Source organism: Equus asinus, chromosome 1, assembly GCF_041296235.1.
Source record: "Equus asinus isolate D_3611 breed Donkey chromosome 1, EquAss-T2T_v2, whole genome shotgun sequence".
NCBI lineage: Eukaryota > Metazoa > Chordata > Mammalia > Perissodactyla > Equidae > Equus > Equus asinus.
The window spans coordinates 29,003,287-29,029,891 of NC_091790.1; the positions used below are offsets into that span (position 1 = coordinate 29,003,287).

Below are 26,605 nucleotides of genomic sequence, written 5' to 3' on the forward strand. Positions count from 1 at the left end.
ACCAGAGAACATGCCAACGGAGATGTGGCAGCTCAGTTCTGTTGACGAGTTTTTGGTCTGTGTGTTTTTCTCTGGTGTGAGTGTGTTGCAAAGTGGGACTGCCCATTTCTAAGATGAGATTAAACGCAGAAAGGGGTTAATTCAAACAAGATAAAAAACTGAAATCATTTCCAACCCCTTAAATTAACAGGTTACAGGATGTCTCCATTTTTTTTAACTTTTTATTAAGATTATGATAGTTTACAACCTTGTGAAATTTCAGTTGTACATTATTGTTAGTTATGTTGTAGGTGCACCACTTCCCCCTTTGTGCTCTCCCTCCACCCCCTCCCCCCCTTTCCCCTGGTAACAACCAATCAATTCTCTTTGTCTCTATGTTAAACTTCCACCTATGAGTGGAGTCATACAGAGTTCGTCTTTCTCTATCTGGCTTATTTCACTTAACCTAATACCTTCAAGGTCCATCCATGTTGTTGTGAATGGGATGACTTTTATCTTTTTTTCTGGCTGAGTAGTATTCCATTGTATATATGTATACCATATCTTCTTTATCCAGTCATCAGTTGATGGGCACTTAGGTTGCTTCCATGTCTTGGCTATTGTAAATAATGCTACGATGAACATAGGGGTGCATGGGACTTTTGGAATTGCTGATTTCAAGTTCTTTGGATAGATACCCAGTAGTGGGATGGCTGGGTCAAAAGTTATTTCTATTTTTAATTTTTTAGGAAATCTCCATACTGTTTTCCATAGTGGCTACACCAGTTTGCACTCCCACCAACAGTGTATAAGGGTTCCTTTTTCTCCACAACCTCTCCAACATTTGTCACTTTTCGTTTTGGAGTGTCTCCATTTTTTCATGCTGCAAATTTCCAGAATAGCGTGCGTAATGTTTATTCAAATACAAGCAAACTCAGATAGCCTCCATTGCAGGTAAAAGTTGATAAGCAGCTCCCCCAAGCATCCTTATTTATGAAAACACCTGTATCTCACAGTCATTTTCCTGTGGAAGCCTGAAAAAGATTTCTTAAAACAAGAATCACTGATTGTTACCCTGACTTTCTGCTCAGATAATGGAGCCTTCTCTTCCAACTTGTACCAATATTTGCAAATTGTTTCCATATTTGTTTTAGAGTCATTGGGTGATTATTAGAGAAAGAAGCCAACTGTAATCATCTCCTTAGATTTGCATAAAATTCAGGCCACTTTGCATTCTCCTAGAAAAATTAATCAAGCCACAGTCAAAATCAATATTACTCTGATTAGTTGGGCAATAAGGCAGTGTAGTACATCACGGCAATATTGATTATTATTTCCTAAAAAAATCACATTTCCTTTCTTCCTTCTTTCTTTTCTTCAGCAGATACTTATTGAGCACCTACTGTGTGCTCTATGCCATTTTCAGTTACAGGGATAGAGGACTGGAAGAGAAATCCCTATCAGGCTCATGTTCTAGTAAGGAAAACTACGTTATGTTATATAGACACAAACATGTTGAGTATATAGTATGTTAGATGATTATCATTGTGATGAAGAAAAATAAAACCGAGAAGAGGGATAGTGAATGCTGAGGAAAGAGGCAAAATTTTATATAAGATGGACAGGAAAAGTCTCACTGAGCAGGTGATATGTGAGTAAAGACCTGAACGATGTAAAGGAAAACATCATGGTAACATCTAGGAAAAGAGATTTCCAGATAGAGAATAAGGTGATTACAGAACTTCAGAAATGGCCATCACCTAGCCCATTGAGAACAGTCTGGGGACCAGTGTGATTGGAGTGGTCAGAGCAAAATGAAGGGTTGTAGAAGGTGAGGTGAGGTGGAAAGAATGAGCCAGATTGCATAAGGTGTAGTTGGAATAAGGTGGGAAGAAATCCAGGAGAGTGTGAACTGGAAGCCAAAGGAAGACAGTGTTTCTAGGAGGAGGACTGATCATCCATCCACATGCTGATTAAGCAGGAAGAGGATGAGAATTGACCATTGGAATGAGAAAGTTGGTGGTCATTGGTGACCTTGACCAGTGAGCTGGTGAGGGTGAAAGCCTGCCTGAATGGGGTTCATGTGAGAAGGGAAAGAGGAATGGGAGAGAGCAAATATAGATAACTTTTTTGGTTGGCGGAGGAATTTAGCTGTAAAAAAAAGCAAAGGAAGGAGGTAACTGGGGGTGGGGAATGTGGGATCAAGAAAAAATTTTTTACAGGAAAAAATTCACCATGTTTATGTGCTGATGGGGATGATTTGATAGAGAAATTGGGAGATTGATTGTCCAGAAGAGAGGGGAGAATTTCAGGAGCAATGGCCTTGATTCGACAACTACTTGAGGGTAGGCTTGGCCTGAGACGAGTGTGGGCAGCTCAACCTGGGAGCAATGGGGAAGGCAGAATGTGTAGGAAGGTCTTTGCTGGTTGCTCCTCTTTTCTCAGTGATAGGAAGCAAAATCATCATCTGAGAGTGAAGATGAAGAAAGAGCTTTACAGAGAGAGGAAAAGATAATGAAATTGTCATTTAGGACAGTAAGCAGAATAAACTTAGGAGATGAATGAATTTGGAGTGGGATCAATAAGCCTGGGTGTTGTTCTATCACATTCAATTGTGTAGACACGGAGGCAAAAAAGACAATGAGTTCGGTTTAACCAGCCATCCAAGTAAAACAAAAACAAGAGCGAGGCAAAGGAGGTGAGGGTGGACCTAAGGGAGTGAGTTTAATGACTGAGGATGAGATTTCAGCTGGGTAAACACAGAAGTGGGATGAGAGGAGAAAGGGATGGGGAGAAGGTAGTAGGGTCCATTGGTTACTGGTCCCAGTGAGTTCAAGGAGTTTTTGGAGTTTGGATATTGGAAGAGTTTAGCTGGAAAAGGAGGTGTTGGCCAAAGAATGTGATACTTGACACTGAGATTGTGCAGGTGGTGCAGTGATTGTCAATGACAAGGTCATGGAAGGACGAGAAATGTTGGTGGCCAAGTTTGAGATAGAGGACAAGATGACTGGCGAAGTTGAGGTCATGGACTTGGGAAGCCAGGTGTTAAGTATGGCCTGTGTGGACACTGAGATCCTCCAGAATTATCACCTGAGCAGACTTGGAGAGAGTTACAGTGAGTCAAGAACTGAAGCTTTGAGAAATGGGGCAGAGAGGGGGAAGAGAAAGGGAGAAATCTTGGGCAGTGGATATTAGGAGCTGATGGCAAAAGGAGAAATAGCTCATACTAGATGATGGTTTGAAATTCAAAGCTGGAGGGTTTTAGAAGGAGAAAGGGAAACTGTTCTCCTTGGGGGATTGCAGAGCAATGCTTGGTGGTACAAAGAGTACGGCAGAGAAAACATTTGTGGGAGCAGAAGAGGAAGTGCTGTTCTCAGGCCTGAGCCAATTTCAGTGAGGGAAGAATGTGAGAAATGCTGAGAGAGTAGATTGAAGTTACAGGGCAGTTACTACTGCCTGACCCAGAGTTTCCCAAGCATGGGGGAAGGGTCTCAGGGAGTGGGGAAGCTGAAGGACATGGTAGAGAAAAGGAATGTAGAGAGCTGTGTGTGGGTTTGGGGGTCAGACTAGAGAACTGACAAGGGGGCCAAGGACCTCTTTGGTGACTAATATCAACAGGACACGTCAGTCAGGGATATTTCTAGCCTGATGATATATGACAAAACCTAGTGGCCTCGGGGGAGATGCTGACATGAGGCTCTTGGGAGAAAACAGAGAGTTCTAGCCCCACCACTCCTGCCAGTAGGGGGTAGATGGCCTCACCAGGAGCTGGTGAAAGCCTCAGTCTCTCTCTGGATGCTTGAGACAACTTATATTACTTGATGAAATGAAATTTTTACATTAATGGTGTTACAAGTGCCCTTGGACAAATCGTTTTAGTCTCTCTCTAACTTGGCTTTTCCATTTGTAGAAAAGGAAGCGTAATACTCAACCATCTCTTAGAATTTTTGTAAATAAATAGACTTGCAAAGTAAGTTGCAAATACTGAGTGCTACACTAAAATGTTTCTGACTTAAATACTATTTATAATCCATCAATATATTGAACTAGCAGGAACAAAGAAAACATTAACATAAGTGTAATGTTCACTTAAAAGTGAATTGATACAATCTACACAGATTCTGGTTAATTACTGAATTCATTACCCAGATGGTAGAGATATTCACCGCTATGTAATTTCTTTGTATGCTATTCCTTTCCATTTTCATTGATGTTTAATAGGTAGTTGATTTTTGAGATCTGGATTAAAAATAAATCATTAAGCACTAAAAATCATTACCTTCCTAAAATAAAAATACAATTAAAACTCCTTGGAATTTAAAGTAATACATTTACTTTAGCTTCTTGGTCCTGTCTCTAATTCGTGTTTACAACTCACATTCATAGGGCACCTATCAACCCCCTCAAACCCAAACTACTTTGCAAAGATATTATCACATTGTAGGTAAGTAAAGCTACTCCAGAGTTCTACATGAGCCCTAAAGAAAACAGGTGTGATATCTGTAAGTCCACAGGGTTTGGAGAGCCTTCAGAAGAATTGTATTTCAGAAGAACCTCCAATTATTCCAGCTTCCTCTAACTTAGGTTTAATCACAAGAATTTTAAGGAAATAACCTTCATTCATTCAACAAATACATTTTTAATACCTTTTGTACTATGATTATGGTAGTGTTGGATAAAATGATAAGCAAGGAAGTCACAGGCACAAATGATGATAAATGCTAAGATGGAAATAGTGATTGAGATGTAAACTACTTTAGATAAGGAGTCAAGGAACCCTGAAACATAAAGGTTGAGAGAGGACCCACTATCGAATGAGCTTGGATCCTGGGAGCGGGTGGAAGAGGGTTCCAAGCAGAGGAAAGCACATGTTCAGTGGCCCCCAAGGAGATAAAGAACTTGCTTTATTCAAGCCACTAAATATCATTAATGTGGCTGGAGAATAATGATCAAGAGAGACAGTGATGAAAGGTGAAGACCATCTACTCTATCTAGGCCAAGGTCAAGAGTTGGGATTTTATTCTAAGTTCAATGGGAAATCAATGGAAGTTTAAGCAGGGGGCTGGCATTATCCAAATTACATTTTAAGAATGTCAGTTTTGTTGTAATATGAACATGGTCTGGATTAAGATGGGTGGCAGAGGAAATAGAAAGAAGTGACTATACAGAGGTAGAATTAAAGGTCTTGGTGATTGATTGGCTGTGGGTCAGGGAAATGAAGGAATCCTACTTGCTGTTCTATTTTACTGAGATTGGTAAGATAGTAAGACAGTAAGAAGGTGAGGATGGAGACATGGAATCCAGGGTTCAATTCTGAATGCGTTTGATATGCCTGAAGCATTGAGAAGCAGATAAGTCAGGATTTGGATGTATGAGCTGGAACTCAGAGGACATAGAGGTCAGGGGTTAGAGATGGATAGATAACTTCAGAGCCGCTGGCATATAGATGGTATTTTAAATCCCATGGCTGTTGCCAAAAACGATAGGAGAGGAGGGACCATGATTGAACCCTAAGGAGCACCAACATTTGGAAAGTGGGTAAAAGAGTAGCACCCAGCAAAGGAGACCAAGAAGGAGCCTCAAGGAAAATAGAATAAAATCCAGAGATGTGTGGTGTTGAGGGAGCCAAGAAAGGAAGTGTTTCCCAGTGGAAGAAGTGGCTATTTGTTGTGTTGAATGCTATTGAGAAGCTGGATAAGATGAGGTCAGTCAATTCTCCTTTGCATATGGTGGCATGAAGATCATTGGAGACCATAATGAGCAGTTTTGGTGGAGAGCTTGGAGACAAGGGCCAGATTTTTATGGGATGAAGAGTCAACAAAAGGGGGAGGTCAATTCCTTCTAGAAGTTTTGTTATGAAAAGAAAAAAGGAAACAGCAATAGCAGGAGGGTCTTTAAAGGTTGAAGAGGCTACAGCTTGTTTTATGCTCATTGGAATGATCCAATGGAGATGGATTATTGGTGATTCAGGAGGGAGATGAGATAACGGAAGAAGGGAAGTACTTTGGAAGGTGAGAAGGGTATGGATCCAGGCCACAGATGGAGGAATTGACCCTTAAGAGGAGGAAGGCCACGTTCTTTGTTGTAAGAAGACAGAATGGAACAGGTGAATGCAGCTGCAGGTGTGTTTGTAGTCTACTTGTGGGAAGGGGAAGCTTGGCACATGATGGCTTGGTGAAGGCAGACACATTTTTCACTGCTGTATCTTCTCCATATGAAAGAGTGCTTGACACACAGAAGATGCTTAGTAAATATTTGCTGAATAAATGAATACATCATTCAAGACTTCTATCTTCTCAGTGAAATATGAAGTAAGATATCCAGGTGAAGGGAGGAAGGTGGTGGGTGTGAGCAGTTTAGGAAGAAAGGAGAGAAAATGTACTACTAGAGAAACATAATCAGTCATGAGGAAATTGTAAATGCCCATTTGAAGTTTATGATCAGTAATTCAAGAGAAAGCAATCAATTGTGTAATTTTGTTCAGCAGCATTCAACTTCAGGGGAGCATGCCTGAGAAAAGAGGAGGTAATGTTTTCCAAGCCTGGGTTTTTGCCAGAGTAGTCAGATGAAGAGGACCACGGAAGACCCATCACCAGGTGTTTTCAGACAATGTTTATGGTGATGGATAATGGAATCTATGTCAGACCACAAAGGCAGTTAATGTTGGAGAGGGCCAAGGGCCAGGGAGAAAGTGTTGGGTCAGTTCATGAGAAATCTTGATGAAGTTGAAGAATTTAAGCAATGTCCATACTTTAGCAAGAGATCAGGGGAGGAAAGATAGGAGATGGTGGTTGGAAAGAGACACAATTGGAATTTGAATTTCAGAGGTGGTACAGTTTCTCAAGATGACAAGGTCCAGGGAGAGATTGTGACAGAAGAGGGTTTTAAAAAGTTCTCAGAGATGAGAAGGTAACAGAACTGAAAGTACAGCTTGATGGATGGATGGTTCATTCATACAGGAGTCGGTCCCCAGGATGATGACAAGAATAGGAGTAGAGATGAAAACCGTGAACCAGGAGCTAAGGCAATGGTTAGAAGACCCTCTTAGAAGACAAGAATGAGGGTCTTGTCCACCTGCATCCACTGCACTTGGCATCAACGAGGAGAAGGCATGGTGTGTAGCCAGATGACGTAAATATGACAGGAGGAATGGAGTGGGTTTGCAAGAGAGAAGGGAGTGATGGTTTTAGGAACATCAGTGAGGAGCCAGGAGACAACAAACTCTACCTCTGGCCCTCAAGTATGTGTACCTGAAACCAAAAGAAGCCCTCATTTAAGAGGTTGGCAACAGAGATGAACCAATTTCAGTTAAATCGTGGAGGAGAGAGAAACCTTTAAAAGGACTGATTATACAGGAGAGTTTATTTATCATGGAGCAAGAATTCCACAGGACACAGAGAAAGGGTATGGGAGAGAAAGGAGGCTCGTATTGGGGAATATAGAGACCCACATGGGAATGAGAGTTTGGGGATAAGAATAACAGGGGAGGCTTAAGTCTCAGACGTAAATAATGATGTGAGGCATGATGGAATGCATTCTGATGATCTTTGGAGGGACATAGGTGTGCAACCAGACCACCTGGCTATTGTCATCACCTGGCTATTGTCATCTCAGGTCTCTTGATATTAAGACAACTTACTTGCCCTTCACTCCCAAAAGTTGGTATCATAGGCTTGTTCATTTCAAAGTTACATAGTTATAAACATAAAGTCATCTAATAAATCCAATAAATCATTTTAAAAATTATTTGGGGGGCTGGCTGGCCTGGTGGCGTAGTGGTTACACTCATGTTCTCTGCTTCAGAGGATCAGGGTTCACTGGTTCAGATCCCAGGCATGGACCTACACACTGTTCATCAAGCAAGCTGTGGCAGGCACCCCACATATAAAATAGAGGAAGATGGGCATGGATGTTAGCTCAGGGCCAATCTTCCTCAGCCAAAAGAGCAGGATTGGTGGCAGATGTTAGCTCAGGGCTAATCTCACAAAACAAAGAAAAGATTTATTGGCATCATTGAAGTTCCAATCGGTTTATTAATGTGCAGTGGAACTAACCCATTTCATTGTCTCAAACCAAAGCCTTACCCAAAACTTCCAGACAATGAAATGTCACTCTCCCCTTTCCTCTGGCCTCAGCATCACCTTGAAACTAGCATAGTTGCCTCGGGACTGGATGGACAACGTCTGGAGAATGAGCAGAAGGGAGAGATGTGAAAATACTGTGTTAGAAGAAAAGGCCAGGTGTCGGTGATGAGGACCACAGCACCCCTCCAGGAAGTCAGAGACAAATTCCTTTTCTCTGATGGTGAAGTTCTTGGACTTGGAATCTAACAGTACTACCCAAAACCATTTCTCAGGGACTCTAGTAAAGGATAAATAATACGTGCCCACAGACAGCCTTGCCGTTTGCTGAGTGCCCCGTCGGGCGAGTGTGCTTAGCAGTCCTGTTTGTCTCTGAAGTCACACCCATGGTAGAAACTCCTGTGAGGAAAACAGTTCCCAGTACCTACCTTCATAGTCTTTCCCTTCCCCTGGGGCACTGCCACAGGCCACAGTGTGGAGACGGGACCAAGAAGCCAATTGGTTTTGACCTCCTTTCCAGAAGATTCTACAGCGACTGGAAGTTGAGGCACTTTTTGGCATCATGTCATCTGAAAAAGAAAAAACCTTCCTAAACTGCAATCCAGGATACAGTCTGCTGCTCTAATTATATTTTAGGTGTTGTTGGATCTGTTTCCTCCTTACGTTTGATTTCAGCTGTCCTAATGATTGTTTTTTCTATGCAGTGAACAAGATCCAGCCCTTTCTCTAGCCAATTTACTTCATCAGTCGATGACAGATGTCCAGGGATGAAAAGAACATTATTAGCAACAGAACAGAGAATACAAACAGCAATGTGGCCCGCACCCCCACGGAGGTTGTCACCAGCTCCCCCGGGGCTAACTACCTGCAAATGAGGAAAAATAAGAATTTAAGGAGTGTTTTTTTTTTTTTAATTCTAATACACACAGAAAATAGGGCATCGTCTGCACAGCAAAGGGAAATGAATTAACCGTAAGTTCGTGTTCCTCTATGAAGTTATTTTAGATTTTTTTAATCCAAAGAGGAAGTGCTATAATAATAAGCTGTTTTTCGTTAGTTTCTAAAAGATGACTGAGGAATAGTGAGCTGAATTTTTTTTTAATAAAGTGGAAAAAAAGAAAGTGGAGGTAGCTTGGTATTGGGGAAAGGGTCAACTTTGAGAGTCACAGCCCTGAGTTCTGAAGTGGGATTGTGGTTTCCTGCCTATGTCAAGTTCAGCAAAGGATGGAACTTCTTTGGGACTCAGTGGCCTCATTTACAGCGTCCCAGGGTAGACAGGGAGTGAACTGTGTAGGCGGTGTTGGGACAGTCTCTTGGCACAGAGCAAGAATTCAGTGAATGGTATCTCTGATCAGAATTTCTCTCCTCCAAGGAAGAAAGAAGACCCAGGAAGGGAATCCCCATGTGCCTGTGGCTAAGACTCAACTGAAGCCAGAATTTAGGGGGAAAAGCAAGACAAGTCTGATCCTGTGTATGGGTTGCTTTGGTAGCTGTACCTGAGTGCCCCCAAAAGGATACTCTGGAAAATTCCACGGCAGAACAGAAACAGCCTCATTCCCTGCTGGAAGGATTTGACCGGCTGCCATGCAGCTCCTGGATTGCTGACAAGCCAGTGACTCATTTTGACAGAACGTTTGCCAGTTTTCCTAGATTTTAGTTTTACCTAGTATCCCTGTACTTCAAATTTCTTGCAGTTTTAAAATTTAGATTCCTTCTTGCTTGCTTTTCTTAGGAAAGCATGTGAATTAAACATCACGATGAAGCTGTCTGTGCCCTCCCACACAAGACAGGCCTTTTGAGTGGTTTTCCAGTGGTGCAGGATATTCAGACACAGTTCCTGCCCGGCCTGACCCCTTCCCTCAGGCGACCAGCTGTATTTAGCATACAGTCAGTGGCTGGCAAGAAACTGGCCTGTGTAGGACTTGAACCTGTGACCCTGCTTCATTATAGAGCAATATTCTACCCAATCCAGCTCTCTATCTACAGACCACCGAAATGCAACCTCTATTTGATTATGCTCTCCCATGACTCATTATTTAGATTCTTAAAATATGAGTTTATTGAAGCTTCTATGAATTTTATACTTTAAAAAGAATATTTCTTATTCTTAAGAGAATCTATAAGCATGCACATAAAGACTGAATAATTTACTGCCCAAATAAATAAACTATAAACCATAGCAAAGAGTCTAGATTTTATCTAGACAGGTCATACTAATGGAATGTATTTTCACTATAATCTGATGAAATATAGGAGGAAATTTTTTTTTCTTTAGTTGCAGAGTAGTATGCTTTGTTAATATTAACATTATTTTCAACAATTTTTGCAAACGTGTTGTCAACTCTAAATTATCTCAGTTATCTGTCTGTGGATTATCCACTTGATGAAAGTATATCCAGAAAACTGCAAACTAGTTTTAATAATAGCTTAAACAGCATAAGTTGGCGGGTAAATATTAATATATCTACATACACAAGCACACACAGTTGCTCACCATGATTCCAAAGACAAATGATACATAAGTGATTTTCAGAGAATTTGCTGCTTTTTAGGTCATCTGAGAATGGATTCTACACAGACCTAGTCCACATGACAAATTAATTACATTCCTTCAAGTTAGTTCTACTTATAAAATGCTATCCAATATTTGTGAGCAAAAAAGCCCTTGGAAATAACACAAGTAGTGTCAATGGATCGGTGTGTGTTTGTGTTCACCAACTGGAGTCCACTTATCACTGCACCACCACTGTATATATTTTACACTCAGATGAATACAGGTATTCTGTTCTACTTTGAGCTAATGTGTCACAAGTCTCTGATAATTATATAGTTGGGTTCTTTCAATGCATTCTCAAACATGTGCCAGTAAGTGGTTGAAAAGAAGCTGTGGAAATGTGGGTCATATCTTGAAGGGAACCAAATAAAGATCTCTGCTAATAACATATTTGCAATTACACGTCTAAAGTATTTCCTTAGGGTGTTAAACTTTCTATGAATACTAGCACTTTTTGGCCCTAGGTCAAATTTTTTTCTTATAAATTTCACGATGTTAAAAAAAAGCAATTCATTCGGTAGGCATAGGTTTTATTTCAGACAGTGTGTGTACTTTTTAATCATCAGAAAGTATCAGGCATATGAGTTAAAATGTTTGTCTTCCTTTAGAAAAGGAATTGTATGCTCAAATGCTCCTCAGTGTATTACAAATATAATGAATATAATAAAGTCATTTCTTATAAGTTCCTTAGCTAATGAATGGAAAAGGGAACATAGTTTTACATGTTCCATCAGTATTCGAGGCCACTACAAATGCAGTCAGCAAGAATTTCTAAAGTGTTATTGGACTTTGTCCTTCTTAGATAAAGGCTATTGTCATAGTAGTAAAATTGCTTAACTAAATTAAATAGTTAGATGATCTGTCATCAAATCAGAAAATAGCCAATTACTTAAGAGCAATTTATTTAAAATAGAAAAATATTTATTTAGGTTGAACTACCCTATATCACTCTATTATTAGTTCCCATTCCTGTTGATTATTTGATTAGAATTATTTAATTAATTGACATTTAATGGAGTTAGAGTTCATCAATTCATTCTACAACTATTGTGTACCAACTATGGACAAGATATTATGCTAAATTCAGAAGATACAAATACATAAGAAGATACAGGGGGAATGCAGTGGGTCTATTGTGAGGTCTGAAGGGACTGGAGCATCTAGGTCCCATGGACTCTCAAAACTTAACCAGGCAAAGATCTTGGTCAGAGCAGAGCCCCACACTGAGGAGAAAATTGCTCAGAATAGAAAATGGAAAAAGGAAAGAGAAAGTCCAGCTCAAAGTGGGGTAACAGAGTTGGGAGATCTCAGAAAGGGAGCCCCCATATTTTTGAATACTACCCCAGAAACCAGAAGAGAAAATTCTACAGCCATTAAGAGCTATTCTGAATCCTACTTCCTTCTAAAATTCTAGGAGAACTAATTTCATGTAAAACTGAGTAACAGAGAGGAAGAAAGTAAAATTCCAACAGAAAAGAAACAAGGTTAAATTCCATATAAATTTTTGAAGAGGATAAGCAGAAAGAAAAATAATGTCTTGAGAGACAAATAAAGCATGTCAGTCAGGCATGCCCACAAATCAGGAGAAACTAAAATATTTCAAAGGGAACTAAGTTATTAAGAAATTATACAAATACAAATAAATAACAATAGATATTGTCTTAAATGAAATAGAAAGCAAAAAGGAAGCAACTTCTGAAAAGTGAAAATAAAGTAAGATAAAGGATTCCAGAGAAGTTGACACATTTAGAAGTTAGATAAAGAAGATCCAATATATGTATACTAGGAATCCCATAAGAAAACATCAAAGCAAGAGAATAGAGCAAAAATTAAAACTTAAATTCAATATGACTTTCCTGGCATAGCCTGCTTGTGAAAATTGATCAGAAAATGACCAGGACCAAGACATATTCTAACAAAATTACTAGATTCTAAAGAAAAAGAAAAAATAATCTTTTGGGCATCTGAGCAAAAGATCAATTCACTTGTAAGGAAAAAGAAATTGGATTGTTATCAGGCTTGTCCATAACACTTTACAACAGAACATGGAGTAAGACATTGAAGATATTAGAAGGGGAAAAAAATGTGATCCTAAGACTTAATATCCAACCAACCTCATTTTTAAGAATAAAGGTCCCAAATAAACTGTCACCAATATGCAAGAACTCAGTGAATATTTTTCCTATGATCTTCTGAGGAATTTACTAGAGAACAAGCTTTAACAACCAAAATTACTGGAGAGAAATCACCATAAGGGTTGGTGGTGAGCACTGATTGTGTGTGTGTGTAGAATTAACATAATATGAAAATTAAGAGAAAGAAAGCATAGTATGAAATGGCCATATGTTTCAACAATGTAGATACAGTATTATTATTAGAAAGATTTAGCAGGAGAATGGATGAAGCATATGAAAATATGTTTGAAGTTTTCGTAATCATATTCATGGTGATAGTATTGGTATGTTATTCTAAAATCATCATAGGTATAATATGAGATAAAGCAAATGAGCTGTTACGGAATATTGTAATTCTATCACACTTTGCGTTTTTCAGAACCACTGTGGAAGAAAGGAGATACAGATGTAGAATAAAAAATATTAAGTAAAAGTCTTATAGTTCTGAAATACCTACCCTCTTAACAAATTTCAAGTATACAATATAGTATTGTTAACTGTATTCAGCATGCTGTACATTCAATCTCAGAACTCATTCGTCTTTCAAAACTGAAACTTTGTACCCATTTTGGATAGGTCAAGACATAAAGGTTGAACAGTCCAATGGTACGGAGCTCAGCACAGCAGAGGGATTTGAGAAATGTTTGTTGAAATCACTCACAGTTATATGAGGGGATGTTGTGTGCCAAAGCCACGTAGGAGTGGGAGTGATTGAGGAATGTCTTGCTTCCTCATACAAGTCTGATAAATCCCCCACCAGGCTTGAATCCAACTTCCTGCCTATGCTGCACTTACAGCTAAGTGTTGGTGGAGAAAAACAGACAACTCCACTGACTACTTTCCTTTAAGTTCATAATCTCTAACCTCAAGTCGGTTGTTGGTACTGTCGAGCAATAATACTAAGTCCCCTCATCCATTCCTTCTCCTTTTATCATTCATACCTTTATTTCTCTTCTCAAATTTCCAATGCCTCCTTTGTCTGTCCGCCCTGGGCTCAAACATGCTGCCTTCTTTCCTTTTACTAAGGATGGCTACCTTCCCTTCTGTCTAAGGCCAACCCGTCTACTCATCCTTTAGATCCTGTTCCCTCCACCTACTCTAAGACACAGCTCTTTTTCTATCTTAAATCATCAATTTGCCTTCTTTTCGAACTCATTCCTTTCGGCGTACCAAAATATTATTTCTCCATTTTCAAAATATCCTTTACAGTGCAACAGCCCCATCCAGCTGCTGTCCCATGTCTTTGCTTCCCTTTTCAGCCAACCTCCTAGAAGAAAATGTCCTTTCTCACCTCTTAGAATTCCTCTCCTCCAATTCTCCTTTACTCCACTCCAATAAGGCCTTGGCTCCATGACTCCACTGAAATGGCTCTTGTCCATAACACAATGGTATCTACATTTATAACTTCAACCAATTTTCAGTAACTGGCTTACCTGCAGCCCTTGACACAGTTTATCATGACAGCTTCCTTGAAATATTTTGTTCCCTTGGCTTCCAGGACACCCACATCCTTCTCATTTCCCACCTGTCTCATAGGCTGCCATTTCTTAGTCTTCTTTGCCAACTCATTCTCATATTCCCTAAACAGATTGAATAATCTCATCCAATGTCATTTCTATTGAGATAACACGGAGTGATATTGTCAAATCAGACTTACAAGAATCATAGATATGACCCAGTGTCAAGTTTTACTAATAACTTCAAGGATGTGGGTAAGCATCAAAGAAACAGAGAAGTCCAATTCATTTGACATGGCTCCCAGGTCCTGTCTTAGCATATTAGGATGTACTCTAGGCAAAATAAACGAGTCTCTGAGAAGTTCATGGAATGACCACTAACATGAAATCTCTCAGTTATGTAAACTGTTTCGTCATTTATCATTTGATGAAATGTCTTCATTTTATCCCTTGATAACTGCATGGTTTATGACATTTTACAGAGAGCCTTGACCCATAAATTCATAGATTCTAGTTTGTTTACCATAAGCAATCTTAAACCAACTATTTCCTGTTAAATGCATTCTATAAATAAGAACTCTTTTCTAGCAAATGTCATTATATGTATGTACCATTAGCATGTTTATAAGAGGATTTGACTATGTCATCTTTCTTTCCTGGGGCCAGAAAAATGAGAAAAATGGATGGTAGGCCTGATGCTAACCCTTTCTTTTCAGCTCTCCATGCACCTAGACCTCAAAATTTGTATCTACCACTCATGTTTTTCTCCTAAACTGCAAGCTCACATATTCACTTAGCTAGTTAACATTTTGACTCAGCTGTGTAATAGGTTATCAAACTGCAAATGAGCACATAAAAATAATGATTCCTTTTCTCAACTCCCTAAATACACACACACAACCCTTTCTTCTTCCAAGTCTTCCTGTCTCAGTAATATTCTTTCTCTCTCTCTGTCCTGTCTTCTCAGGGAAAACCTTTACACTCGTGCTTGATTCCTTTTTCTCTCACACCGTGTGTCCAATCTGCCCCCAAATTTTGCCGTTTCTACCTTCAAAATATATCTAGAATTCTATCACTGCTCCCCATTTCCACCCCTGCCTCCCTAGTTCAAGCTACCACCATCTCTCACCTGGCTTGCTGAAATAATGTCTTACCTGCTTCTCTGCTTCCTGCTTCCCAGCTTGCCCCCAAGAGTCTATTCTGAGCATCTCAGCCAGATGGCTGTCTTTAAAAGATTAGTCGAATTATGTAGCTCCAAGATCAAAACACTCCAGTGGTTCCCAATCTCTCAGAATAACAGCCAGAGTTCTTATAATGGCCTTCAGGGGCCTATCCATCCTCGATCCCCATTAACTCTCTGACTTCATCTTCCATTGTTTTCCCTCCTGTTCACTTACTTCAGCGGTACTGGCCTCTTTGCTGTACCTCGGACAAACCAAGCACATTGTGGCTTCTGGATCTTTAGAATGCTGTATTTTAGGCCTGGAAATCTTCCCCCAGGTAGCCACATGGCTCTCTTTTCTAATCTCCCTCAGATGTTTCCTTCTACGTACCTTCTTTATAAGGCATTCCCTATTCCCTAGTCACCTCTTCAAAACTGTAATCCCCATCTTCCCTGCTGTCTGTCTCTTCTCTATTTTTTTATTCTCCTTCCCACTGAAATACGATACAGTTCAATCTTGCAGTATTTCTTGTTGGTCTCGTGGACAAGAGCAGAGGTGTCTGTCTTGTTCACAGCTGTATCCTCAGCACCCACAGTAATGTCTGGCACACAGAAGGCTCTCAATAGATGTTACATAAATTAGTTAATAGTTGATCAAATCTATTTGACTTGTTGTGAGTTGGAAGAGAACATGATCAGATAATGCAAGGAGAAGAGTAACTTGGGCTGCAACAAGGAAGACCTTGAAATTGTATGATGGAGTTTCGGTTTTGTTCCGCAGGTTGCGGAAACCAGGAAGGGGAATTGAGCCGAGCAGTAGCCCAAAGAAACAAAGTCAGGGAGAAAGGAATTCAGGCTTTAAGAATAAGCACAAAAGGAAAATTTGACTCTTTAACATTAGTCTCTTCTTTATCAAGCTGAATATGTTCCCTGATATTGTGTGGGCTGCTAGCAACTACCACGGGGTGGAATGTTGGGGCCTATTTTCAAAGTGGTTGTAAAAACCCAGAGAGTCCTGAATAGAGGCCTGAAAATAGTCTACTTGATGAGATTGATAATGGTGCATTATAAGTGCCCATAACTCAATAATGGATACGTTCCTTAAGATTTCTATGAAATAAGACTGTTAAATACAGTTGGTGGAAGTAGTATTAAAAACCAAACTTCAGAAAATCTATCTTCTAAGGACAATTTCTAGAAATACAAAGAATAAATGCCTCACCTGTTTGGCCAGTTGGAATTGGGAGACTTTCTCCATGTTGGACCATTCCTTATCCACAGCTCCCCGCCATTTTTTACTGAAACAGATTAAGAAAGAAATCCCACACACCATCATCTATCAACATTTTGGCTAAAACAGTACATCTTAGTATCATTAGTTTTAAAAACTCATGTCGTTTTTTCACAGTACAACCGGTACCAGCAATATGGCGCCGAAGAGTGTGTGCTGCAGATGGGGGGCGTGCTGTGCCCCAGCCCTGGCTGCGGAGCAGGCCTGCTTCCTGAGCCAAGCAGGAGGAAAGTCACTTGCGAAGGGGGCAACAGTCTGGGCTGCGGGGTGAGTACCAGCCACACCCCTGGGTGTTGCCTTTGTGTGTGTCTGTTTACTTTGGCAAATTGGCTAGGATTCTATACTTGTTTTATTTTTATTTTTCCTTTGGACTCAGACATCTGATGTGGAAGAAAGTAGATTTAAAAATTCTTCTATAAGATCTCAGATATGAAAACATATATTTTGGAGGGAAGGGAAGAGTCATATTAGGATTTTCTGCTTTAATTGTTTATCACTGTGTTTACTCTAAGATGTAAATCACTAGCCCAGGCTTTTAAACTTTTCTCCCAGTACTCAGCTGATTCAAGGCAACAATTTATTATTTCTTCAGAGTTGGCTTTAAATAGAGAGGAGTGAAAGAGAAAGAGAATTCTGTGTCAGTGATATCTTAGCGATGTTGTTTGCCTATTTCAAGAAATAAAATGAAGATTCATATGGAGAACTTGAAATGATATTCTGTCATAAAAATCATTTTAAATAGAGATGAGCAGAACTAATGGTACCTCCTGGGGAAGCAGAGTAAGCAACATGGAAAAGGTTTGTTCTAAGAGGTCAACGCATATGACCTAGATGCCTTCTCGAATGAACCCATGGCTGTAAGCTGATGGTGAAGGGGTGAGTGAAGTGTAACTCAAACACAAAAAGCCTAACTAAATTATAGGTTGAAATGACAAATGGATAGTAATCCTGATATTAAATTTCATGCAGGCTAGAAAAGGAAGAAAGTGTATGTGCTTATAAAATGCTATTGAATTTTAACGGGAAGACATTTCTTTTAAAATTGCAACTCCATGAGGAATTTTGTGGAAGAAGGAGTCTTGATAGCAGAGGCATATTGCCCAGACCTAATTTTCGGCTGAGCTCTGTGAGTCACCTATGCATAAGTTGGCATCTGTTGTGCTTCGTGAAGCTTCCTATCTGACATGCAGTGGGGCTCACAAAGCCCTGGGCTGAGTGATAAAGTAGAAGAAGGGGAAGTTGAAAAATAATGGGATACCGTGATGCCTAAGTGGAAAGCTATACCTCTGAATTAATCATGGTGATTGCATTCAAATGAAAACTCAAGTGATGTTTGCTAGCCTTAGAAATCAGGGAAATCAAACTACAGTTCCAGCCTTAGTCATCATCATTTACTGTATAATCTGCACCCACTGATCGTGCGTAGCCTAAACAAGCTGCCAGATTCCAGGATCAGAATGCTGGTGAATGTTTTCCTTTAAAATGATTTACAATTGTTTTTAACTAATGGCTAAATTGTATGCTTCTGCCTGCTAATTGACTACTGTTGTTCCAGTCTCTAAAGCTAGTTTAAGATCTTAACTTTCTTTATGAGATGAGGATTTCTTTGGCCCATCTTCTGCATTCAGTTTTTCACCTTGCTTTAAGAACTTTGAAGGTTTTTTATAATTTTAAGGTTTGAATGCCTTTATCTTCCCTTTTTTGCGCAATGTGGCATTATAAATAAGTAAATAAGCTCCAAATCATGGAAAGTTACCTTGGAAATGAACTGAATTGCTTCAATATCTTTGAGTTAAGAGAATTTGGGGCAAACCTTACCTAAAGGAAGATTGCTATCTTTAGGATATTTCTTTGTCCTTTGGAAATTCTAGGTAATGCATTTTGTTTTACTGTGATTTGTTCTGTTTTGTTGTTTGAGGAGGTGTGTTCTCTGGTTTGTATATTAGTTATCTATTGCTGCATAACAAATAACCCCAAATTTTAACCATTTAATTAATAAACATTTATTATCTCACAGGGTTTCTGAGGGTTAGGAATCCATGAGTGGCTTAGCTGGGTGGTTCTGGCTCAGGCTGTCTTATGAGGTTGTAGTCAAGCTGGATGCAGTTATCTGAAAGCTTGACTGGGGCTGGAAGTTCCACTTTCAAGATAGCACCTTCACATGACTGTTGGCCAAAAAGGCATCAGCTCCAAACTGGCTATTGGCAGAAGGCCATAGTTCCTCACTGAATGGCCCTCTTCTTAGGCTATTTGTCCCCAGGGTGACAGCTAACTTATCTGGAGCAAGTGATCCAGGAAAGATCAGAGAGAAAGCCACAGTGCCTTGTGTGACCTGACCTCCAAAGTTGTACACCATCACTCCTGCTTTATTCTGTTTATTAGAGGGGAGGTACTACAACCAGCACACCCTCAAAGGGCAGGGAATTGGGCTCCATCTTTAAAGGAAAGAGTATTAAAGAATTCACACACATATTTTGAACAACCATAGTTTGCAATTTGAAGAAGTTAAAAAAAGAACAAAGAAAAATGACTTTCTGAAGGATTAATTCAATGCTTTCCTTTCTTTTCCTGCCTTTTTTCTCCAATCCTCACGGTCTTTTTCAGGATTACATCAATTCCCATTGATTTGGCTTCTCAACAGAAATAAATTGACCTCATCATTGCCCTTTTTCTTCAAATCCTAGCTTTCACAAAAGGATGTTAACCCAACGTACATGCCATTTGGGATTCTGTAGTGGTCAAAAAGGAGATTAGAGGGCTAACCCAGTGGCACAGTAGTTAAGTTTGCACGTTCCACTTTGATGACCAGGGATTTGCTGGTTTGGATCCCGGGTGCAGACCTACACACCACTTGTCAAGCCACGCTATGGCAGGCGTCCCACATATAACGTCAAGGAAGATGGGCACAGATGTTAGCTCAGGGCCAGTCTTCCTCAGCAAAATGAGGAGGTTAGGCAGCAGATGTTGGCTCAGGGCTAATCTTCCTCAAAAAAAGGAGATTAGATTGGATCTTAAGTTCAGTTCTTGGCTCCACCAATTCCCAGTGGTCTTAATCTTTCTGTGCTTTAGTTTCCCTGTTTCTAAAACAGGGCATATTATAGTCACCTTGTGTAAGATTATTACAAATATTAAATGAGATAATCAGTTCAAAAGCCTTAGAACAGTGCCCAGCATAAAGTAACTGCATATTTATTTAATATTTAATCAAAAATATAATCAATATTTATCAAAAGTTCACCTAAAAGATCCAATATTCAAGGAAAATTACTTACAGGACATTCATTTGATCCTGTCTTTCAAATATTCTGGAATATAGCCCTGGATCGAGCCAGATCTACAGCAGGGGAACTAGATACCTAGGCCTCACTATTTTATCCCTTCAAAGAATTGCTTTTCCTAGATAGTACTTTGGTTTAATGCCATTTGTTTATATTGTGGTCATTATACAGCAACTTTAATGTGTGTGGTTCAGGGCATCCCAATCGACTTTTCTATAAGGAACCATGGTAGCTATTTCAGTCTGATCTTAGCAACAGGAATACTTTTGCTGTCCTCGAGGACATTGTGAATTGTACAACGGATACGATTTCCCTCTGAAAGCTGACTGCTAGAAAACCTAGAGCCACATTTGTGGGCTGTCTATAGCATATAAACAGGCCATTGAGAGGATGGATTTTGAAACTTATTTCCTAGCTTGACTTTGTCCTTCTCTCTTCCTCTTTTCCTGATATGTGCTGTTTTGCTGTGACTTGTACATTCTTGTAAGCTGCCAATCTTTTCTGGATTTAAGGATAGTAATGGAAAGCCATTGTGTGGAAGAAATCATGGTTAGTTTATGTTGTTTCAGAGGCAGAACAAGACCTAATAAGTAGAAGTTAGAGGAAGTGAGTGAGCACCTCATCCTACACAGTGTTTAACAAAACGATAGAAGAATCACACAGTCTTGGGTTGGAAGAAGTCCTAGACATCATTAGCTGCAGTGGTTCTCAGGCCGTAGTTTACAGGTTTATTGTAAAAATCTACCTGTGCCTAATTTTTCCTCAACTATCAACAGATTCAAAAAGTACATCTCTTACTTTGTGGTATCCAAGAAATGCTTGAGGTTGCAAAAAAATCTCATGCGTAGAAAGGTTGAGAACTAAATTCCCCATCATTCATGGAATTTACAAATTAAGCCTTAGAGGTACATTGTGATATGCCCGTAGACACACATGTTCGGAGTTAAGACACACCCATGTGTTGAGCTCCAGGCTTGGATGATTGTAGACTTCTCATCATTCAGCCCATCGTTACATACCTGGATGGTCCGCCATACATCCATGATTGCTGTTGTGTAGTTTCCAGCTAAAGAAACAGACTTTAGCCTTTTGATTGACTTGGGCTTCTTTAAAATAGGTGCTAAAGTTAATATTTATGACTCTTATTCAAACATGTAGTAATGTCCATTGGAAAAATCAGATTACCTGATCCTTTGCTCCACTATATCACTAGGTTTAACTGTTACCCAGAGAGCTAGTGCTAACAAACGAAGACAAGAATTTCCAATTAAATGATAATGTCAGTCCATCTAGCGAAGGCCTGATAGATGTGTGATGATTGCAGCAAATTTATTACCATGATAAAGAATTATTTGAGCACCTCCTAGGATTCAAGTGGAAGTGTTACACTTGTTTCGTATCTTTTTATTCCTGTCCTTGGTTTTTATATTCTTGTCCTCAGTAAATTCATGTATTTGGGGTTCAACAGTCACTACATGAATGAGTGAATGAATGAATCTTAACAATGTAGAATTAATGTGAATACCCTATCACTTTTATTTTCAAATATTGATTATCATTTACTCCAATATAAGAATTTCTTACCTTGCCTCAACAAGAAACTCTTCAAAAAATATAAAATATAGTGTCTAACTTTTGCACAAGTAATACGTAATTCAGAACACCAAAATATGCTAAGTTCAAAGATCCACAAAAAGTCAATTAAGAAACTGAAAGTACTACAGAAATTATAGAGTTTGTATGACCTATCAAAGGCTACGTGGCCAAATAAAGAACTCTGTACATTTTAATATATAAAATGTATAGCCTTGGGAGCACTGAGATTTTAGTTTTGACGCAGCACAGAATATTTTTACAATGATAGACAGAACTCAACGAAAAATGTAGTTTGGGATCAAATAGTCTGACCTCACTCTCTGCTAATCTTGATCATATTTTTACTACTGCTCATAAAAATATTAATTGATTTCCTGAGGAATTCACATTATACATTCTTCTTTTCTTTGGGCTTATTGCTATTCATCAGTACTATCTCACTAACTTTTATGACTCCAATGTAAAATGTTGACACGTTTAGTACTGGAAAGCAGCAACAAAATATGGAATATATTACACTCACTGACCTGGGAATACAGAAAGCTATGGCAATCAAATCTTGCTCATTCTCTATAAATAAAACATCTTTATCTTATTTGGTATTGTTTTGGGATATTATATGTCTGGGAGATAATTCCTTAAAATAATACTAAGAGTTGGATAAAGAGTTTCATGTTTTAAATTGGAAATCCAGGGACAAGATTTAACAACCGCAAAAAGAAAAATTACACGTTTAAATGAAAACTGGAGATCTTTAGAAAATCAAATTACTGACCTTTGGTTAAGGGAATAAGATAGAATTTCTTAAGGCATCTAACAGTCGCTCCTGCTTTAATGGAATGTGTGTTGCTTCGAGGCAGGTTTATGGAAGGATTACTGAAGCCCTCGCCTTGGGCTCTTTGCTTGCACGGACCTTCCAAATTCTCAACCAAGCTTGTGTTCTTGTGTCGTTTTCCTTGAAGAGGTTCTTAAAAATTGTAGAAACTGAAGTTTGAAAGGCCCCATCAGATCTGGATCGAGACCTGCGCAAGTATACGGTACAGCCTCGTCTGTGCAAAAAAATTGTATATATTTTTGTTGAATGGTGCTTTGGAACTACTTATAACAAGAACATTAATACATTGTTGAAGATTTTAGTTAAATGAGAGTCTGAGCCTCATTTTCAGCCCTTTTATGGGAAAGGAGTTGATGAAGACAAATGGAGATACCCAGTGCTTCACTCAAAGACCTAACTAATTAGTAAGTTTAAAACTTAACTTAATAAATAGATGGAGATCCCTTTTTTTCAATATGTAGTAGGGCTCAGAAATAGAAAGCAAGCAAGTGGTCAATATTTAATAACAAAAGGAAAACAAAATGGTTACTTTTCCTATTCTTTAAGAATATTTTAATTTTATAAAAATATATGTGAAATATTTTGAAAACTATTTTTCAGGTAGATTTCCCTTGAGTTCTCGCTTCTTTTAAAGAAGACTAGATATTAACCTCTAGACTCAAAATATATGTAGTTTATATTGTGATGCTTTCAAGGAGATACCCAAATGAACAGGAATTTTTCATTATGCCTGAAGGTGGGTTTGTAAGCACTAAGCCCCAGGCTGTAATCATATCTTTCTTGCCTCAACCACCTGGCGTCCCCACCATGTAGAACGTGGAATCACATCTTGTAGGCTCCTTATTTTTTGATATACAAGATGTTCTTTATCAAAAAGTATTTTAAAAAGAAAGTTAATATTATGAAATGTCAAAAATATGCATTCCATGTTTGACATATGTCCAAAAAATCTAATTTAAACTCTAAGAGTGGCTCGTTTGCAGATTGGAAATAAGTCTTGCTAGACTTTCTGTGTGTGAGACAGCTTGAAGTGCAAAGATAGAAAGCTTTGGAGAGTATTTATTTTAATTAAAGGAGGCATCACAAATGTATAAACAAGTTCTGTATACAAAACATTCATCAATTGGCAAATGTTCCTAGATAGTGTTCTGTGGTTTGACATAGAAATATGCATTTTTCTAATCCAACATAGACCACTACTGACCCTTCCACTTGTCTTCAGCCAATTTTTGTTGAAATAAAAGGAAGTATGAAATAATTATACTCTTTCAAAATGGTACTCTCCATCTCTTTGAATAGTGTGTTAGGAAATCAGTTTAGTGGCAAACTGAATGGAGAAGTCTTCTTTAGATCTACCTGGTACAGGACAGCTCAGAACACTCCAGAAAACGCATTTCTACTGAAGATAAGATGGTCTCTGTGCATTTGTTTGATCTTGCTCTCCCCTCACTGTAGGGCTGTGCTGTCCAATATGGTAGCCACTAGCCACAATTGGCTGTTTAAATTAAAAATTAAAGAAAATTTAAAATTCAGTTCCTCAGTCACATTAGCTACATTTCAGATGCTCAATATCCACATGTGGCTTCCAGCTACTGTCCTAGACAGTACAGAGGGAGCATATTTTCATCCTCATCACAGAAAATTCTATTGGACAGCTCAAGTCTGGAGAAAAACTAGGACATCACCCAAAGAGTCATGTTCACAAACTCAGAGTTTCCTGTGTCTCAAATACAGGTCCTTTGACCCCTTCATTTCTAGTTAAGAAGAAAAATCTCTGCAGAAATTCACGCAATTTCCAAAGTCGAAAAATGTAGAGCAGCGTTTTCCAAAGTGAGGCTCATGCAGCACAGGTCCCAAGGGATGTTTCTAGAAGGAGGGCTGAAGTGGGGGCAGAGAGACTGGGCAGAGAGCCATGATCAAGTAGCTTGGAAACACAAGTTAAGCTAGTTTCAACAAAGTTTTTTTCTTCTGTAGGATTTAAAGCTTTCAATATGCAAACATACATTTCTGCCTGAACAAGTAGAATACCGCAAGCAGTATTTCCTAAGCTCTTTAGAGCAAAGAATGGCCTTTTTTGTGGTACATCTTAAAAGACAGATGTTTCATGGAACAACTTGGGAATCCAATCACTTGTTTTATTTTTTTAAATGCATAGTGCTGAATAGCAAGCATACTACAGTCATAATGAGCTGGTGAAACCAAAGGATCAGAGCATTAGACCTCTAACATTTTCCTCTTTGTAAAAAACTAATAAAGTATGATTTTTTTTATTGTGTGCCATATTTGTCTTGGATATATTTTCAAGGCTGCATATTTTCATAGTGAAATCTTTTTATTTCTTAAACTGCTATTGGCATATGATTTTATGGGTTTTAGATCCATAGAGAAGATAGGATGAAATTTTATGATTGTATATGGTTAGTAATGTATTTTCAAATGGTTCCTATTAAATGAACATGAGAGATTGCTAAACTTCACAGAATAAATGATATTATGGTAAACAAAATATTTTCACACAGTGAGTGTCAATATACATCAATCTCATAAAACGTGAACTGCATGGGACAATACAATAATGACAGAGGAATCATGGGGTTTCAATTTTTGCTCTTGTTTCCTATACTATTAGGAATTGCTGCAGCATGTTGACAAGAGCAATCACAGGGATGCAGCCCCTGGGCCACACCCAGCTGTAACTGTCCTGGTGGGGCCACTCTCCCAGGGTGGCTGTTTGGAGTTCCCCTACCTGGCATTCTGAATGGCGGTCCTCTCTTCCGTCTCCTTCCCAGAGGCCATCAGTAGTTCTTGGGGACATAGAGTTATGCTCCATCTCATTACACTAATTACTTTTTACCCCTCACCATTTCTAAGACCTTCTGTCATCAGGTGGCAGAAGCCTCACAGAGAAACATTATGTTCTTCTCTTTCTAACTTGCCTCTGGCTCTCATTTCTCTTTAGGGTTTCTCCTGGACACTAGCCCCTTGAAGGAGCTAGTTCCTCCTATATATTTATCTAGGTCATGACCCCCATCATTCCTTCCTCTGCCCTGGTTTTTCTTGATTTCCCTGCACACTGCCTTTAGATAATGGCCTCATGGATCTGATTTGTTCATTCTAGTTCATTCGTTATACTCTCTGCTTCTCATCTCATCTTTTGTGGTGTTATATATACTCAAGGTTGTGAGGTATGATCATCAAAGCAGTGTTCTTTGTTCTCTCATTTTTTTCTTTCTTTAATGCTATTTTTTATTCTGGTAAACTGTATATAACATAAAATCTGCCATTATAACCAATTCTAAGTGTACACTTATGTGCCATTAAGTACATTTATAATGTTCTGTAACCATCACCACTGTCTATTGCCAAAATTTTTCATCATCCCAAACAGAAACTCTGTACCATAAGTAACACCCCATGCCCCCAGCCCCTGGTAACCTCTAATCTACTTTCTATCTCTATGAATTTGCCTATTCTAGATATTTCATGTAAGTGGAATCGCAGAACATTTGTCCTTTTGTGTCTGGCTTATTTCACTTAGCATAACACCTTGAAGCTTTATCCATGTTGTAGCTTGTGTCAGAATTTCATTCCTTCGCATAGCTGAATCATATTCCACTGTATGGATATACCACATTGTGTTTCCCCAGTTTTCTTTTAAAATACATTCAGCTGGAATAGTTCTTCCTCTCCCTGGATCAAAAGTCAGGCAGGCTCTCTGACTTTTAGTCACTCATAGTAATAAAAAGTGTTACACTCACGTTAAGTTGCAGTCATACTGTCCTTTCATTAAAAATACTTTGTCTCGGGGCTGGCCCCACGGCCGAGTGGTTAAGTTCACTCGTTCTGCTGCAGGTGGCCCAGTATTTCATTGGTTCGAATCCTGGGCGCAGACATGGCACTGCTCATCAAACCATGCTGAGGTGGCGTCCCACATGCCACAACTAGAAGGACTCACAACGAAGAATATACAGCTATATACCGGGGGTCTTTGGGGAGAAAAAGGAAAAAAAAATACTTTGTCTCAAAAATAACTTGATTTAACAATAAATCCTCTCCCCCTGCCCTTGAGGCCAGCCCTTGGCACCACACCTGTGTGCACTTGGCGTAGACCTCCCACCTGGTTGCTCTGGGGGTTCATCAAGTCCTACCTGAAGCACAGACTCTTTATTCATCTTCAGACTAAGGTTGGCAGTAAGGA

General features: G+C 39.1%; 1 protein-coding gene across 15 annotated transcripts in view; it reads left to right on the forward strand.

The window, feature by feature from the left end:
- The window catches only part of PRKN (parkin RBR E3 ubiquitin protein ligase), a 1,201,475-nt gene that overhangs the window by 1,006,605 nt on the left and 168,265 nt on the right, over nt 1-26,605 (forward strand). For all 15 annotated transcript variants that reach the window (XM_070520140.1, XM_014858373.3, XM_070520396.1 and 12 more), the window contains one exon: nt 16,816-16,965. In XM_070520140.1, the coding sequence (XP_070376241.1) occupies nt 16,816-16,965 (150 nt within the window). The remainder of the gene's footprint in view (nt 1-16,815; nt 16,966-26,605) is intronic.